Source organism: Oncorhynchus clarkii, chromosome 10 (genome assembly GCF_045791955.1).
Source record: "Oncorhynchus clarkii lewisi isolate Uvic-CL-2024 chromosome 10, UVic_Ocla_1.0, whole genome shotgun sequence".
Classification (NCBI taxonomy): Eukaryota; Metazoa; Chordata; class Actinopteri; order Salmoniformes; family Salmonidae; genus Oncorhynchus; species Oncorhynchus clarkii.
This window is the reverse complement of record NC_092156.1, coordinates 49,609,125-49,628,495: the sequence shown is the minus strand read 5'-3', so window position 1 is coordinate 49,628,495 and position 19,371 is coordinate 49,609,125. Positions and strand designations below refer to the sequence as shown.

Below are 19,371 nucleotides of genomic sequence, written 5' to 3'. Positions count from 1 at the left end.
TCCATTATTTATGTGGTGCTGAAACTTATGTTTCACCCCCCCCTCCAAGTGTACTTTTCCTGGCGAGCATAGCTCAAGCAAAAATGTGTAACATAGGCCTAACTGTGGAAGGATTTCAGAGTCATTGTCGACAAGGACAACAACCCAGTATATTGATACAGTCAGCTTAAAGTGCAAACAGGTATTTGTTTATGATAGGCTAATTCGGTTTATTATCAGTTAATTATTACATTAATTCAGACTTTCGTTCATTTAGACCATACCCAGGCCATGTCAAGTTTGAGTAGCCTAGGCTATAGACTACTAAATTAATACATTTTTGCAGCCTATATTCGATTCTGGGAATTATTTAAGTTTCAATTAAACTATTTGATTATCTAAACAATATTGAATGTAAAGGTATTGTTTTGTTATGTCGGCTATAGGCTTTCATTAGGTAAGAAGACTAATCAGAAGGCCCTTTTTTCAGAGAGACTTGAGTTGTCAATGTGCGGCGTCTCATTGTAAAAATTGAGTTGTAAATAATTGCAGGAAGCAAGGTACCACGTTCATCTGTACAAACAATAGTACCCAAGTATAAATACCATGGGACCACGCAGCCGTCGCGTTCTGTCTCCTAGAGATGAACGTACTTTGGTGAGAAAAGTGCAAATCAATCCCAGAACAGCAAAAAACAGGTACAAAAGTATCTATATCCACAGTAAAACGAGTCCTATATCGACATAACCTGAAAGGCAGCTCAGCAAGGAAGAAGCCACTGCTCCAAAAGCTCCATAAAAAAGCCAGACTACAGTTTGCAACTGCACATGGGGATCGTACTTTTTGGAGAAATGTTCTCTGGTCTGATGAAACAAAAATAGAACTGTTTGGCCATAATAACCATCATTATGTTTGGAGGAAAAACGGGGAGGCTTGCAAGCCGAAGAACACACATGCTGCTCCAGAGCCAGCGCTCTTCTTCCATGCATCAAAACTTCGTCATTTGCACATTGTCTCTCGTTCACATTCGCATGTAAATGTCCAAATTCACCAAAAATGACATTTGGTAGCTACTACCTATACTTCTATAACTTTATTAGCCGGATTGCCTGTCTTTGCAATTAGTTTATTTTTGTTTGCACTTGTTAGCATATTTAGCTAGCAGCCTCCACGGAAATGCACTATTACTCGTGCTAATTTTGTTAGCTTTCTGGTAATATTAAATGTTTTTGCGGTTTACCGCCCCTTGTGTACTAAAATGGTAATATCGTAAATCCCGTGATGAGTAGGACGGTATGAAAATCTGGATACGGCCCAACCCTAGCACTTTCTATAGTATTTTATTTCATTTAAAACCCTTGAGATGGGAAAACATGACAGAATGTTAACATCAGGTGAAATTAAGTGTTTTTTTTGTTTTTTTTATCAAGTTACACTACCCAAAATGTACTCTACTCGTGGAACGACCATCATACCTGGTACCGGTTCCTGGAAGTGGTCTTTGAACCAGCGGAACAGTCCGTTAACTGTGGGGAACATCTGGGAGCGGTAGCGGAACCCGTCAGGACTGATGGTCACAAACTCAACACTGCAGAGACAGAGCAGAGGACAACAAGACAGATTCAGATACAACACATCACCTCACTCAGAACAGTCAGCTGCTCCAAACTGTATTAGTTAAAAGGTTTCGAGTTTAGTCGAGGGTGTCAAATCAAAAACGCATATTTTGACCGATGAGTTAAATAACGTTAATTGTGTAGATAATCCCCTAAGAAAACCAATGGTCCAAACTTCATGTCTCTATCATAATCCGTTCAAAAGTTTGTTTTTACCCTTGCATGACGGCCAAAATTAGAGGCCAGAGAAAAAAAAGTGGACAAACATAAGAAAAATTGCACAGCATCGAGAGCCTACCTGACAGGCTGAATGAAGGCTACGTGACAGGCCCACTTTCCGAGTTGAACTTATAATCTTTGGCGAATCCACAGGACATAACATCTATCTTAACTCTATATTGTTTTAAGTAGTATTTTTATATTTTAGTATATGCTTTTCATATTAATGCAAAATGCCTGCTATTTTTTTCAAGATTTCTCACAAAACACGCATCTCTATGAAATGTCATCGGAGCCCTGAGTGAACCGCAAGCTTTTTTTTACATTTAAATCAGTTTGTGTCATGTTAATTCAGCTTTTTGGGACCCACAGAAACAACTTTGCAGATGACCACATCATCTAAAATCATCAAAAGTAGTTGCGAAAAAGCACACCGCTCTGTCAACAGAGCTCAGTGCTTATTATCGAATGTATTAGGTTACAAAATCGGACTTTTTGGATATAATGTTAATATGTTAGAGAGACCACATTGAACAATTCAGATTACGTACTGAGGAAAGTCGTATTTCATACTCATGAATGTGCTGGTTGTCATATCGCTGCTGCCATTTCAATGGCATTTGCGAACATGTTTGAAACTTGGAAACATGAACACACAAGCTCGCTCCATTCTAACAACTGACTTGTGAAATAAGCTCATCAACTGCGCCTGCAGCAGATGTGATACCCTCTGTCGTGGCATTGAAACTAGAGGTTGACCGATTAATCGGACTGGCCGATTAATTAGGGCCGATTTAAAGTTTTCATAACAATTGGAAATCAATATTTTTGGGCACCGATTTTTTTAATATATTTTTTATTTACCTTTATTTAACTAGGCAAGTCAGTTAAGAACACATTCTTATTTTCAATGACGGCCTAGTAACGGTGGGTTAACTGCCCTGTTCAGGGACAGAATGACAGATTTTCACCTTGTCAGCTCGGGGGATCCAATCTTGCAACCTTACAGTTAACTCGTTAACAACGCTCTAACCACCTGCCGCTCATTGCACTCCACGAGGAGCCTGCCTGTTACGCAAATGCAGTAGAAGCCAAGGTAAGTTGCTAGCTAGCATTAAACTTATCTTATAAAAAACAATCAATCAATCATAATCACTAGTCAACACATGGTTGATGATATTACTAGTTTATCTTGTGTGTCCTGCGTTGCATATAATCGATGCAACGCTGGGGGATGATATGCAATGGCGCATTTGCGAAAAAAGCACAACCGTTGGACGACTGTACCTAACCATAAACACCAATGCCTTTCTTAAAATCAATATACAGAAGTATTTATTTTTAAACCTGCATATTTAGCTAAAATAAATCCAGGTTAGCAGGCAATATTAACCAGGTGAAATTGTGTCATTTCTCTTGCGTCCATTGCACGCAGAGTCAAGGTATATGCAACAGTTTGGGCAGCCTGGCTCATTGCGAACTAATTTGCCAGAATTTTACATAATTATGACATAACATTGAAGGTTGTGCAATGTAACAAGAATATTTAGACTTCGGGAAGCCACCCATTAGATAAAATACCGAACGGTTCTGTATTTCACTGAAATAATAAACATTTTGTTTCCGGATTTGACCATATTAAATGACCAAAGGCTCGTATTTCTGTGTGTTATTATGTTATAATTAAGTCTATGATTTGATAGAGCAGTCTGACTGAGCGATGGTACTTTTGTGCGTTTTGCCAGCAGCTCTTCGCAAGCACAGCGCTGTTTATGACTTCAAGCCTATCAGCCTAATGGCTGGTGTAACCGATGTGAAATGGCTAGTTAGCTGGGTGTGCCCTAATAGCGTTTCAAACGTCACTCGCTCTGAGACTTGGAGTAGTTATTCCCCTTGCTCTGCAAGGGCCGCGGCTTTTGTGGAGCGATGGGTAACGCTGCTTCAAGTGTGGCTGTTGTCGATGTGTTCCTGGTTCGAGCCCAGGTAGGGGCGAGGAGAGGGACATAACCTATACGGTTACACTGGCAATACTATAGTGCCTATAAGAACATACAATAGTCAAAGGTATATGAAATACAAATGGTATAGAGAGAAATAGTCCTATAAATACTATATTAACTACAACCTAAAACCTCTTACCTTGGAATATTGAAGTCTCATGTTAAAAGGAACCACCAACTTTCATATGTTCTCATGTTCTGAGCAAGGAACTCAAACGGTAGCTTTTTTTACATGGCACATATTGCACTTTTACTTTCTTTTCCAACACTTTGTTTTTACATTATTTAAACCAAATTGAACATGTTTCATTATTTATTTGAGGCTAAATCGATTTTATTGATATATTATATTAAGTTAAAATAAGTGTTCATTCAGTATTGTTGTAATTGTCATTATTACAAAAACCCCACAAAAAAACGTCAGATTAAGCGGTATTGACTTTTTTTGGTCCTACATAAATGCCAACAAAATAACGTTTTGGCCTACCCCGGCCAAACATGGACCAATTGCACGCCACCCTATGGGACTCCCAATCATGGCCGGATGTGATACAGCCTGGATTCGATCCAGGGACTGTAGTGATGCCTCTTTCACTGAGATGCAGTGCCTTAGACCGCTGCGTCCATGTGTGTGTGTTAACTATTTAACTGTACTAGAACGCTTAAAAGGCCGCTATAATTTTAAATATGGGTTATCGGTAACAGTTTTTTGGGGCAAGGAAATATCAGATATAGGTATCGGCCAAAAATGTCATATCGGTGCAAGTAAGAACGCTGTTCATTGACTAGAGCTCAGCATTCAACACCATAGTACCCTCCAAGCTCATCATTAAGCTCAAGGCCCTGGGTCTGAACCCCAGAGTTGTAAAGAAAAAACCATATCTCAGACTGGCCAATAAAAATAAACGATTAAGATGGGAAAAAGAACACAGCCCCTGGACAGAGAAACTCTGCCTAGAAGGCCAGCATCCCAGAGTCGCCTCTTCACTGTTGATGTTGAGACTGGTGTTTTGCGAGTATAATTTAATGAAGCTGCCAGTTGAGGAATTGTGAGGTGTCCTTCTCAAACTAGACACTAATGTACTTGTCCTCTTACTCAGTCGTGCACTGGGGCCTCCCACTCTTCTTTCTATTCTGTTTAGAACCCGTTTGCGCTGTTTTGTGAAGGGAGTAGTACACAGCGTTGTATGAGATCTTCAGTTTCTTGGCAATTTCTCGCATGGAATAGCCTTCATTTCTCAGAACAAGAATAGACTGACGAGTTTCAGAAGAAAGTTCTTTGTTTCTGGACATTTTGAGCCTGTAATCGAGCCCACAAATGCTGATGCTCCAGATACTCAACTAGTCCAAAGGCGGACAGTTTAATTGCTTCTTTAATCAGCATGACAGTTTTCAGCTGTGCTAACATAAATACAAAAGGGTTTTCTAATGATCAATTAGCCTTTTAAAATGATAAACTTGGATTAGCTAACACAACGTGCCATTGGAACACAGGAGTGATGGTTGCTGATAAGGGGCCTCTGTACGTCTATGTAGATATTCCATAAAAAAATCAAAAAAATCTGCCGTTTCCAGCTACAATAGTCATTTACAACATTAACAATGTCTACACAGTATTTCTGATCAATTTAATGTTATTTTAGTGGACTTTTGAACGATAGTGTATATATTCTTAATTCCATTCCTTTATTTTTGTTGTGAAATTGTTAGGTATTACAGCATTGGAGCTAGAAACGCAAGCATTTTGCTCCACCCGCAATAATATCTGCTAAACATGTGTATGTGACCAATAAAATTTGATGTCTCTGAATGTCCTTGAGTGGCCCAGCCAGAGCCTAGACTTGAAACTGATCTAACGTTTCTGGAGAGACCTGAAAATAGCTGAGCAGCAACGCTCCCCATTCAACCTGACAGAGGTTGAGAGGATCTGCAGAGAAGAATGGGCGAAACTCCCCAAACACAGGTGTGCCAAGCTTATAGCGTCATACCCAAGAAGACTTGAGGCTGTAATCACTGCCAAAGGTGCTTCAACAAAGTACTGAGTAAAGGGTCTGAATACTTATGAATACTTATGTAAATGTAATATTGACGTTAGAACAATTTCAACAAAAAAAAACAACGTTTTTTTGCTTTCATTATGGGGTATTGTGTGTAGATTGATGAGCGAAAACAACAATTTAATCTATTTTAGAATAAGGCTGTAACGTAACAAAATGTGAAAAATTCAAGGGGTCTGAATACTTTCCGAATGCACTGTATTTATGTAATCACAGTCACTTATAAAAAAAAATCGTTATACTGTGTGTTTATGTAATTTTTTTAACTGAAAAATACAAAATCAATCAATCCAAACTGTTGCAGTGGCCATGATGAATGGAAAGAGACATATGTTACAAAACACCAAAACGTTTAATGACATTCAGAGATTGTCAAGCCAAGCCTTCGGTATTGGGTCGGCAGGGATGTATTTTCTGTTTGTCGACATTGACAGTCTATTTATTGTGGTGTTGAAAACGCAAACCATGATATTGAAGCGCCAGAATTCGGTATTCTTTGTTTATTGGTTGTGTGGTGCATTGGCACAGAAACTTGTTGGTCGAAAACTTGTTGCATAGATGTTATATAATTATAAATATAGGCATCAAAATTTTGAAAATCTAATTCCCACCTAGCTGATCATTGTCTGCAGCCAGCTCTGATCGCAGTATAGGCCTTATGAAACAGGCAGGGAGAGTTAGCTCGTCTGTGGTGGTCGGTAAAACCCTCAACCTTCTGGCACGTAGCCCTGTGTGGCATCAACTGTGCCACAAAAGCATGCTGTAGTGGCAAAGTTGATGGCCATGTTTATAAACACAGTTATTGTTATTTGTGGTCGTAAACATTATTTTGAGTTAACTCTATGAGGGGGAAGGGTGTGCAATTATTATGTATTTTTTTAACTCATCATGGTTTGGGTAAAGGGCAATGGCTGGATAAGGGGAGAGGGTTTAGGGTTGTAGTCATGGTAACTCACTGTGGTTTGGGTTAGGGTTAGTTAGCTGTAGTCATGCTTACTCACAGTGGTTTGGGTTAGTTAAGTGTAGTCATGGTAACCCAGCATGGTTAGGGTTAGTTAGTTGTAGTCATGGTAACTCACCGTGGTTTTCCGCGAGGTTGGTACCCCAGTATGAACTTCCCTGGCAGGTCTTTACAGGCTGAGACAAAATAGGGGATGAACGCAGGCTTTTCCTTTTTACACCTAATCAACAACTCCTCCATTTTCTACACAGACCGAGGGAGGGAGAGAAAGAAAGAGGGTCAGAAAAGATGAGTGGATGAATAAAAAGATATGTAGCTCTATAAATAGAGAACAATAGAACCAAACAATTGTCACTGGAGAGATTAAACATGTTTTATAGACAGAAAGGAGGTTTGTTTCTTTGTAAAACAAATACTCTTGTGAGATACTTGAGGTCGATCAAAAATAAACACAAATACTCTGTGCCACTTCCCGTGGTTATGACAATATTCACACCACCATTACCTACCTTCTTGTCCCCTCCGTTACAGTCCTGGAAGTACTTATGTCCCAGGAGGTCACGAGCAAACGCTGCCATTGGCTGAATATAACGAGCTGTGATCTCATCAAGATCCTCAAACTCCTACAGATAGAGAGAAAAAGAAAGAAATATTTTTTTGAGATTCAAAACACAATTAAATGGACAGTTGACCCAAATGGCCGTGACGGTCATTCCAACACCATTATATCTCAAGTCTAAGGTCGCTGCTTTGAATTCATTATCCTCACTAGGTGTTGTACTGAGGTTGTTTAGTATTTTACAAAATGTCTAAATTGCTTAGACTTTTTTCATACATACATTTTTTTTTGCTCGCTTGTCTTGCAAAAAATGCGAAATGCGCTGTAGACCTTGTTTGATTTATTAGACCATGCATATTAATTTTCTTAAAAATAATCCGATAAAAATAATCCGTTAAACAGTAAATCAACTTTGTATGGCGTAAAATTGACTGTGAAGCTCAGCAAAGTCACTTATAGATGATTTGAACATGAGGAGCTAAAAATGCCAATCTCGGTCCCATGACTTGAATGTGATTTGTGCCACAAATGCTAAAACGTTAGCATGTGGAAACATTTTTGGATTGCTGTCATACCTTGTCCATAGACTGCTTACAGGGTAAGGAAACCAATATGTAATTTTGTATTCTGGGTGAACTATCCCTTAAAAGGCTAAATATATAGAAAACATTCTGCCATAGAGTGGTGAGGAGGAGCTCCGCGGACCCCTAGTATCTGGAATTAATTTAGCCAATGCGATCTGTAGTTGCTATTTTTCTCTGGTCAATTAACCCATAACATTCCTGGATTACTCGTTACATGAATTTTTATCAACAAATTTGAGAGAGCAAGGCAGTTAACCCCCAACAACAACTGCTCCCCGGGCGTTGACGACGTGGATATTGATTAAGGCAGCCTCCCGCACCTCTGATTCATTTCGGTTTAGTATTTCTTCAGTTTGAATACATTTATTTTTTTGTATTTTACCCCCCTTTTCTCCTCAATTTCAATCTCATTGCTGAAATATCGTATTTTCAGCAGTTTGACCTAAAGTAAAAAGACGCCCAAAAAAAAACCACGTATGGACAGGAAGCATAGAAATACCGCACATAGAAAGGATCTTCCGCTTATCAAACTTGCTTTCAATGACAGACCTATAACTCACTTTTCTATGTGAATTTGGTCGGATCTCTTTAAGCATGTGAATAATGCACGCACGTACACACTTTGCGCGTGTGCCACTGAGGTACCTCTGTGTAGATCCAGAGTGTGTGTCCCAGGCTGAAGGCGTTCTCCTTGCCCTCCTCTCTCACATCCACATGCTGGTAGATACCATCAGCCACCTACAACAAGAATTAGCATCCCAAAACAATAATCAATGAACTAACTAACCTGTTGGTCCGTGAATGAACATTACATATATTACAAGCCTCTGTCAATACACTCATTGAATGCACTCCTCCCTTTCCCCCTCTCCCTCCATACCTTCCATGTGACAGTGAGGTGGTTCTCTCCCTTGCTGCTGGGCCTGATTACAACATCTCCCTGGTCCATGGACTCCATCATCTTCTCGGCCTGCTTGAAGTTGATGTTGTGAAACGATGGATGGGCGATCACACGCTTTATATAGGCTAGGGAGGGTGGATAGAGGGAGGAAAGACAGACACAGAAAGTGAGAAAGGGCAGAGTAAGGTTAAGTTCAAATAAATGTAAAACATTTTTTTTTAGTTCTAAGCCTGCCCCAGTACAATTAACTGGCTCTAAGGCCGTGACGGTTATGGAATCTTCAATGAAATAGCCCAAAAAATAATAATATTTAGTTTTTTAATGTACACTTTCTCCTCTTCTCCTTTCCTGCATGCGCAGCAAGGAGGGGGTCATTGCCTAGGCAATTAAAGACTTGTTTGCTGCAAAACCTTGCTTGTTTCAGCAAGGCGCAAAAAAAAGTTGAATGCCCATGTTACTGTAGAGTCCATGTTACACCAGAAACGGATGCCCGGCCGTCCCATCTTCAGTCAGCTTTTCTTCCCACAAAAAGTGTTTTATGTCATTATGTTATTTTTAGGGCAGTCTTCATCCATAACCGTGGATTACACTGTTATACGGTAATTGTGCCAGCCCAAACTGGTTCGGACAGTTTATTCTCTGTATACTATTGTGTACTCGTCGTGTATACCTACTGGTTCTCTGCTGTTTCTTCTTGAGTTCCTCCTCTGCCTTAGTGTCTTCTGTCTCTGCGTCAAAGTCGTAGTAGGTGTCTTTAGGAAGCTTCCACTCATTGTTCTTATCCATCAGGTCAGACGTACGACACGTCAGGTCCACGTTGAACTTCTCAATGTCAATCTTCATGATGCGACAGTGTACGGTCATACCCACCTGGGAGAGGGAGGAGGGGAGACGGGTGAACACTTGTACAGGAACTCAACTAACTCCTGGAAACAACTGTAGAAGATTTCTCTAACCCAAGTCCTCGAGAGCTACAAGACCGGTGTGATTACTTGATTCAGATGTGTCCGTGCTGGACGGTGTGTGTGTGTGAGAAAGAGAGAGCTAGCGTGTGAATGTGCAGCTGTGTCTCACCTTGACCCTCTCCTCAGGGTGCTTGACCACCTTGTCACTGAGGAACTTGGTGGGGATGAAGCCCTGGACACCGTTGTCCATTCGAGACCTCACACCGATGGCCTGGCCTGGACATGATCCACTGTCAAAATGGTTCCACACCTAGCAGAGAGAGGGGAAGAGGAGACAGGAAGGGAGATAGAAGGGGGAAGGGAGCAGGCGAAAAACAGATAGAAAAGAAAGAGACAGAAAGCAATAGGAAGATGTGGGGAAGGGGCAGGTAGAGAGAGGAAGAAGAATAAGAAGAGGAACACAAACCAAAACATAGAACAGATGTTTCCTCTAAAGTGTCTTTTATTTCCAAAACCACCATTTAAAGTCATCAACGGGTAATGAGGGAAATGAGCAAGAGGCTTTAAGGTCAGAAGCCATGGGGTGAGGGTATCTCACCTCGCTGAGTTCAGGGAAGTTGTCCTGTTGACAGAAGGGGCACTGCCACAGCCCGGTAGAGTCGTTCCTTATGGCCTGGTCATAACTCTCCCCTTGTGGGCGCCGGTGAGCAATGCCTGTCACGACACTGGTGATCAGCTTACCTGGAGACGAACGGGGAGCGAGAGGAGAGACAAGGTCGTGAGTATGTGAGCAGTATTTGTGTTAGCTACATAGAATGTAAAATGTGTGTGTGTATGTAACTCAGCAAAAAAAAAAAAAAAACGTCCTCTTACTGTCAACTGAGTTTATTTTCAGTGAACTTAACATGTGTAAATATTTGTATGAACATAACAAGATTCAACAACAGACATAAACTGAACAAGTTCCACAGACATGTGACTAACAGAAATGGAATAATGTGTCCCTGAACAAAGGGGGGGGGGGGGTCAAACTCAAAAGTAACAGTCGGTATCTGGTGTAGCCACCAGCTGCATTAAGTAGTGCAGTGCATCTCCTCCTCATGGACTGCACCAGATATGCCAGTTCTTGCTGTGAGATGTTACCCCACTCTTCCACCAAGGCACCTGCAAGTTCCCGGATATTTCTGGGGGGAATGGCCCTAGCCCTTACCCTCCGATCCAACAGGTCCCAGACGTGCTCAATGGGATTGAGATCCGGGCTCTTCGCTGACCATGGCAGAACACTGACATTCCTGTCTTGCAGGAAATCACACACAGAACGAGCAGTATGGCTGGCGGGTATTGTCATGCTGGAGGGTCATGTCAGGATAGGCCTACAGGAAGGGTACCACATGAGGGAGGAGGATGTGTTCCCTGTAACGCCCAGCGTGGAGATTGCTTGCAATGACAACAAGCTCAGTCCGATGATGCTGTGACACACCGCCCCAGATCATGACGGACCCTCCACCTCCAAATCAATCCCGCTCCAGAGTACAGGCCTCGGTGTAACGCTCATTCCCTTCAACGATAAATGTGAATATGACCATCACCACTGGTGAGACAAAACCACAACTCGTCAGTAAAGAACACTTTTGCCGGTCCTGTCTGGTCCAGCGATAGTGGATTTGTGCCCATAGGCGACGTTGTTGCCGGTGATGTCTGGTGAGGACCTGCGTTACAACAGGCCTACAAGCTTTCAGTCCAGCCTATTGCGGACAGTCTGAGCACTGTTTGAGGGATTGTGCGTTCCTGGTGTAACTCGGGCAGTTGTTGCCATCATGTATCTGTCCCGCAGGTGTGATGTTCAGATGTACTGATCCTGTGCAGGTGTTGTTACACGTGGTCTGCCACTGCGAGGACGATCAGCTGTCCATCCTGTCTCCCTGTAGCGCTGTCTTAGGCGTCTCACAGTACGGACATTGCAATTTATTGCCCTGGCAACATCTGCAGTCCTCATGCCTCCTTGCAGCATGCCTAAGGCACGTTCACGCAGATGAGCAGGGACCCTGGGCATCTTTCTTTTGGTGTTTTTCAGAGTCAGTAGAAAGGCCTCTTTAGCGTCCTAAGATTTCGTAACTGTGACCTTAATTGCCTACCGTCTGTAAGCTGTTAGCATCTTAACGACCGATCCACAGGTGCATGTTCATTCATTGTTTATGGTTCACTGAACAAGCATGGGAAACAGTGTTAAAACCCTTTACAATGAAGTTCTGTGAAGTTACTTGGATTTTTACAAATGATCTTTGAAAGACAGGGTCCTTCTTTTTTTGCTGAGTTTATGTGAGTGTTACCTATGTAGAAGATGTGTGTGTTACCTATATAGAAGGTCTCAGGTGTCTCCTTGGTGAGCAGGTTAAACACCTCCTCGGTGTTAGGAGCTCTGTAGGGAACTCTCAGGTCCTTATACCTGCAGCTCAACTCAGCACGGATATCATACAGCGTTATGCCCTTGTTACCGTAACCCTACAGGGAAAGGGAGAATCAAGGTTAATATATGTCGAACAGCGATATAGAGCTTGTTACCATAACCGTACAGAGGAGAATAACATATATCATTAGTGATGAGTGGAAAAATAAATACAGTTACATATCGGGATATAATTGTTGGTGATATATCGCAATATTATTTTGGACAATATCACAATATTATTTTTGCGCTAGTCGGCTGTACCTGCACCAAACTCAATTTGTTTCCAGTACTTTTATTTCCATGACGGATCAAAAAATTTCTCATGGCTCTCTTGTCCCTCTGCAGCAGAAATATGGTGAGCAATATGCTTGGAACATCGAATCACAAAATCGCAGTATCGAATCGCAATACATAATACATAGGGTGTCCAATCAAAAACTAATATTTTGACCAATTGGTTAATTGTGTAGATAATCATCTAAGAAAACCTAATGTCTCTATCATAATCTGCTTGAAATGTAAGTTTTTACCCTTGTAGGATGTTCTGAATTAGGGTGACTAAATCAATTGAGGCCAGAGAAAAAAAGTGGTAGAAAAACAGAGAAATTACATCGCGTCAGCTAGGCTGGATTCCGTGCAAAAATTAAGGCTACTGGCTACCTGACAGGCTCACTTTCCCGTTGAACTCGTCATCTTTCTTCTCAAATCTGCAGGACATAAAAAAATATATAGAGGTAAGATGAATATCGATTGAGACATGACGTCGTATTTTCATATTTTAGGATACGTTTATCATATTAATTCGAAATTACTGATCTTTTTCAATTTTCTTCAGATTTGACACAAAATCAAGTGAATCTCTATGAAATGTCAACAGTGCACTGAGTGTACCGTAAGCTTTCACATTTAATTCAGCTCGTGTCATGCTAATTTAGCTTTTTGCGACTCGCGGAAACAACTTTGAAGACGGCACAAGAAACCTGCATTGCTATGTCAACAGAGCTCTGTGCTTTTATTGGATTTATGAGGTTACGAAATCCAACTTTTTGGATATAATACTAATGATATGTTAGAGAGACCCCACTGAACAATTCAGAACATGAATAATCATATTTGTCTTGGTAAAATGTATTTTATAACATAAGGAAGGGAAGTTATCACCACCAAAGCCTGTTTTCACCCACTCTGGACAGAGTGGATGGACACCCTACAATACATTACGGCCCTTAAATTACGTGATAATATTGTATCGTGAGGTCCCTGTCAATTCCCAGCCCACATATACATCTCATACAGTGATATAGAGCTTGTTACCATAACCCTACATAAGAGACTACCCTATGTATTTATTTTGACAGTTTTACGTTCCCAAAAGACAACCTCAAAATGTCGTCGCTCACAGTGACTAACAAAGATACTCTGACAAAAAAAAACAAAGGGGTTTCAAACGGGGTTCTGAAAGATACACTTATAGTTAGAAAAGCAACAGGGAGGGGGGTTTTAGAACCCACTAGATTGGAGTCAGAAAAGACACTAAAGGAAATAAACACACAGACTTAGGATAGGGTGTAAAACGGAGCAAAACTACATGGAAAAAATAAACGGGGGGAGACACAAAACTCAGGCTTTTTTTGGCTAATTAAAGTGGTGGAGCTGTAAATTGTACCTCCGCTAAGGTGAGGTGTAGCTTTTCCAACGTCTCCTTTCCAACTGATGCACTGGGCTAGCAGGTCTTAAAAACCAGCTTGGTCAGCACAGGTGAAGCACATCCTGACTAATGAGGTGACTCCAATCAGTGTGCCACACACCTAATCAACCTCAAAATGGATAGAGAACCCATAGCAACTCTCCCTTTAAGACAACAAATATACAGTGGGGTCTGAAATTGACACCTCTGATGAATTAAAATACAGAGCTATATTGTATGCTCAAAAAAATTGGGAAATTATATTTTATACTAATGCAATTGCTCAGAGAAAGTGATTTCATTTAAGTATATATTTTTTTCAGAAAGGTTGGGTCAACAATATTGACACCCCTAAAGATTCTTATTAATAAAGTAGTCCAAAGTTTTAGTATTTGGTCCCATCTTCCTAGCACGCAAATGACTACATCAAAGTTGGTAAATAAGAATGGTAAATAATGTAGTGTGTCAGCTTGGTTTCACTTTTATTATAAATACGAATATGGTTCTAAGCACTTCTAAAGCAAGTCAGTTAAGAACAAATTCTTATTTACAATGACGGCCTACCCCGGCCAAACCCTAACGACACTGGGCCAATTGTGCGCCGCCCTATGGGACTCCCAATACAGCCTGGAACCGAACCAGGGTCTATAGTCATGCCTATAGCACTGAGATGCAGTGCCATAGACCACTGCGCCAGTCGGGAGACCATTAATGTGGATGCTACCATGATTACGCATAATCCTGATTGAATCGTGAATAATGATGAGTGAGAAAGAAGGTCAAAGACCATACCTCCAAGACATGCTAACCTTATTGCTAATTGATGTATTAGTATAAAACAATATAATATACAATATACAATATATAAAACAATATAACAATATATTTTTTTGAGCATACAATTTTGCTCAGTATTTGATTGATTTATTTTACACAGTTATTATTGCTCATCTTTATCAAGGGTGTCAATTTCAGACCCCACAGTGTACCCATGTACATGTTGGACAAAGTTAGCTCACAACCAAAACACATTTAAATGAGTCGCTCAGTTCGACAGCCCGTTTCTATTTGATTTAACCAGTGTTTACTGTCCGTCACCACACCAATCCAATAATAAATCATCGAAGACAAAACAGCCACTATTTGTTTTAATAAAGTGCCTTCAGGAAGTATTCATACCGCTTGACGTATACCTACATTTTGTTGTGTTACAACCTGAATTCAAGATGGATTTTCCTCACCCATCTACACACAACACCCCATAACATGTTTTCAGAATTTTTTAACATGTATTATTATTGAAAATGAAATACAGAAATATTTAATATATATAAGTATTCACATCTCTGAGTCAATACATGTTATTATTTCTGGATAAGTTTCTAAGATCTTTGCACACCTGGATTGTGCAATATTTGCACATTACTCTTTAAAAAATTATTCAAACTATGTCATGTTGATTGGATAGACAGCCATTTTCAAGGCTTGTCAAGACGATTTAAGTCAAAACTGTAACTAGGCCATTCAGAATGTCGTCTTGGTAAGCAACTTGAATGTATATTTGGCCTTATGACTTAGGTTATTGTCCTGCTGAAAGGTGAATTTGTTCATTTCTTTGCCACATTTGTAGCAGTATTACTTTAGTGACTTATGCATGTTTTGGAATATTTATATTCTATACAGGCTTCCTTCTTTTCACTATGTCATTTAGGTTAGTATTGTGGAGTAACTATAATGTTGTTCATCCATCCTCAGTTTTCTCCTACCTAGCCTTTGACACATTATTTACCATTAATTTCTATTGGGCACAACATAATCTGAAACACAACCAAAACAAACTGCAAATGCATCCAACAAGTTTGTAGAGTCACAAGCTTGATGTAGTCACTTCGGGCTAGTAATATGGGACCAAATACTAAACTTGACAACTTAAACTTAAATGTTGATATCCAATTGTTAGTTACAGTCTTGTCCCATCGCTGCAACTCCCGTACGGACTCTACGGAAGGTCAAGAGCCATGCGTCCTCTAAATATGCGACCCTGCCAAGCTGCACTGCTCTTTGGAAGCCAGCCGCACCAATGTGTCGGAAGAAACACCGTAAAACTGGCGACCGTGTCAGCGTGCATGCGCCCGGCCTGCCACAGCAGTCACTAGAGCGCGATGGGCCAAGGACATCTCGGCCGGCCAAACCCTCCCCTAACCCGAACAACCCTGGGCCAATTGTGCGTCGCCTCATGGGTTTCCCGGTCGCAGCAGGCTGCGACACAGCCCGGGATCAAACCCGGATCTGTAGTGACGCCTCAAGCACTGCGATGCAGTGCCTTAGACCACACTTTCGACTACTTTAACATACGTGAATTAAACAAATACTTATGACACCTTCAAAATGCGGGGGACTAGCTACATCATTCACTTTAATTTCTAAATGGTAGAACAGATATACATGTATGCCCTAAAACAAAAAAAGACATTCTGTACTGTCGCCTCAAATAAAACATTTGATCACAAATCCAAAATGCCGGAGTATAGAGCCAAATGAAACGTTTCAACTTCACTGTCCAAGTAAATATGTAGGGGAGTGTATATCATACAGTGTGATGCCCTTGTTACCATAACCCTACAGGAGAGAACAGAGGTAAGATGGATAACAAGGGGAATATATCATACATGCAATGTTTGTAACCCTGCAGGGGAGAGACAAGGTGAGGGGACATGTCATGTTGTTCTTATAAACGTAACCCGGCAAGGATTGGACAGGTGAGGTCATTGAAAAGGAATATGTGGAGAGAATAAAGTTCTCAGGGAATTTAAGTACAACATATAAGACAGGAACACACACAAACCTCCCCCAACACACCCTTCTGTCCATACCTGTCTCTCCAGCTCCTCAGCGAAGGCATCAAGATCCAGGTCTTTGAGTCGCTCCGGGTTTTCCAGGATTTCCTCTAGCGCACCGGCCGGGTTGGCGTCCTCCGCGGACTCGTCGTATTCCAGAGCGTCCACCGCCATCTTTCTGGCCCACTCATACGTCTCCGGGTGCACCCTGGACCCGTCCAGAACCTCGATGTATGAGTCCGTACTGCAGAAGGAGAGCATACAAAACAACTGTCAATTATTGGACATAAAAATTTAAAACATATTTTTCCATAGGAATGCGCAGTGGGGGAAGAACATTCTAGGTAGAAAAAAAAACAAAAACTCTAAATATAACATTTTGCCCTTCACACACAGAGAGACACACACACGAACCTGTCTCCGAGCGAGGCGGTGTCTATCTTGATGAAGCCGGCACAGTTGATGAAGACCTTGGGGCCCATGTGACACATGGTGACCAGCTGAGTCCTGTTCTCCAAACGAGTGTTGTTCTGTTTTAGGATCTGGGGAGAGACATCGCTGGTATACTAATACTGTAAAAATGTCTAATGTTGCTCCTTTACAAAAGGACAAAGGACTACATATAGTGGGGCAAAAAAGTATTTAGTCAGCCACCAATTGTGCAAGTTCTCCCACTTAAAAAGATGAGAGAGGCCTGTAATTTTCATCATAGGTACACTTCAACTATGACAGACAAAATGAGAAGAAACAAAATCGAGAAAATCACATTGTAGGATTTTTAATGAATTTATTTGCAAATTATGGTGGAAAATAAGTATTTGGTCACCTACAAACAAGCAAGATTTCTGGCTCTCACAGACCTGTAACTTCTTCTTTAAGAGGCTCCTCTGTCCTCCACTCGTTACCTGTATTAATGGCACCTGTTTGAACTTGTTATCAGTATAAAAGACACCTGTCCACAACCTCAAACAGTCACACTCCAAACGCCACTATGGCCAAGACCAAAGAGCTGTCAAAGGACACCAGAAACAAAATTGTAGACATGCACCAGGCTGGGAAGACTGAATCTGCAATAGGTAAGCAGCTTGGTTTGAAGAAATCAACGGTGGGAGCAATTATTAGGAAATGGAAGACATACAAGACCACTGATAATCTCCCTCGATCTGGGGCTCCATGCAAGATCTCACCCCGTGGGGTCAAAATGATCACAAGAACGGTGAGCAAAAATCCCAGAACCACACGGGGGGGTAGTGAATGACCCGCAGAGAGCTGGGACCAAAGTAACAAAGCCTACCATCAGTAACACACTACGCCACCAGGGACTCAAATCCTGCAGTGCCAGACGTGTCCCCCTGCTTAAGCCAGTACATGTCCAGGTCTGTCTGAAGTTTGCTAGAGAGCATTTGAATGATCCAGAAGAAGATTGGGAGAATGTTATATGGTCAGATGAAACCAAAATATAACTTTTTGGTAAAAACTCAACTCGTTGTGTTTGGAGGACAAAGAATGCTGAGTTGCATCCAAAGAACACCATACCTACTGTGAAGCATGGGGGTGGAAACATCATGTTTTGGGGCTGTTTTTCTGCAAAGGGACCAGGACGACTGATCCGTGTAAAGGAAAGAATGAATGGGGTCATGTATCAGGTATATCTCTCTGGTCACCCCCAAAACCAATTATTTCTTTGGCCGCCTCTCCTTCCAGTTCTCTGCTGCCAATGACTGGAACGAACTACAAAAATCTCTGAAACTGGAAACACCCACACTAGCTTTAAGCACCAACTGTCAGAGCAGCTCACAGATTACTGCACCTGTACATAGCCCACCGATAATTTAGCTCAAACAACTACCTCTTTCCCTACTGTATTTATTTTATTTATTTATTTTGCTCCTTTGCACGCCATTATTTTTTATTTCTACTTTGCACATTCTTCCACTGCAAATCTACCATTCAAGTTTTACTTGCTATATTGTATTTACTTTGCCACCATGGCCTTTTTTTGCCTTTACCTCCCTTATCTCATCTCATTTGCTCACATCGTATATAGACTTGTTTATACTGTATTATTGACTGTATGTTTGTTTTACTCCATGTGTAACTCTGTGTCGTTGTATGTGTCGAACTGCTTTATCTTGGCCAGGTCGCAATTGTAAATGAGAACTTGTTCTCAACTTGCCTACCTGGTTAAATAAAGGTGAAATAAAAAATTGTGAGATTTTGAGTGAAAACCTCCTTCCATCAGCAAGGGCATTGAAGGTGAAACGTGGCTGGGTCTTTCAGCATGACAATGATCCCAAACACACCGTCCGGGCAACAAAGGAGTGGCTTCGTAAGAAGCATTTCAAGGTCCTGGAGTGGCCTAGCCAGTCTCCAGATCACAACCCCATAGAAAATCTTTGGAGGGAGTTGATAGTCTGTGTTGCCCAGCAACAGCCCCAAAACATCACTGCTCTAGAGGAGATCTGCATGGAGGAATGGGCCAAAATACCAGCAACAGTGTGTGAAAACCTTGTGAAGACTTACAGAAAACGTTTGACCTCTGTCATTGCCAACAAAAGGTATATAACAAAGTATTGAGATAAACTTTTGTTATTGACCAAATACTTATTTTCCACCA

The 19,371-nt window shown here is 41.2% G+C and overlaps 1 protein-coding gene across 1 annotated transcript in view; it reads right to left on the bottom strand.

The window, feature by feature from the left end:
* LOC139418711 (transcription elongation factor SPT6-like) overlaps positions 1-19,371 on the bottom strand; it is a 52,644-nt gene that overhangs the window by 8,337 nt on the left and 24,936 nt on the right. The window contains exons 24-34 of the mRNA XM_071168363.1: positions 17,169-17,296; positions 16,791-16,998; positions 12,136-12,283; positions 10,380-10,522; positions 9,951-10,091; positions 9,551-9,746; positions 8,856-9,001; positions 8,621-8,713; positions 7,342-7,455; positions 6,951-7,075; positions 1,455-1,567 (exon numbers count right to left, since the gene is read on the bottom strand). Coding sequence (XP_071024464.1) covers positions 1,455-1,567; positions 6,951-7,075; positions 7,342-7,455; positions 8,621-8,713; positions 8,856-9,001; positions 9,551-9,746; positions 9,951-10,091; positions 10,380-10,522; positions 12,136-12,283; positions 16,791-16,998; positions 17,169-17,296 — 1,555 coding nt within the window. The remainder of the gene's footprint in view (positions 1-1,454; positions 1,568-6,950; positions 7,076-7,341; positions 7,456-8,620; positions 8,714-8,855; positions 9,002-9,550; positions 9,747-9,950; positions 10,092-10,379; positions 10,523-12,135; positions 12,284-16,790; positions 16,999-17,168; positions 17,297-19,371) is intronic.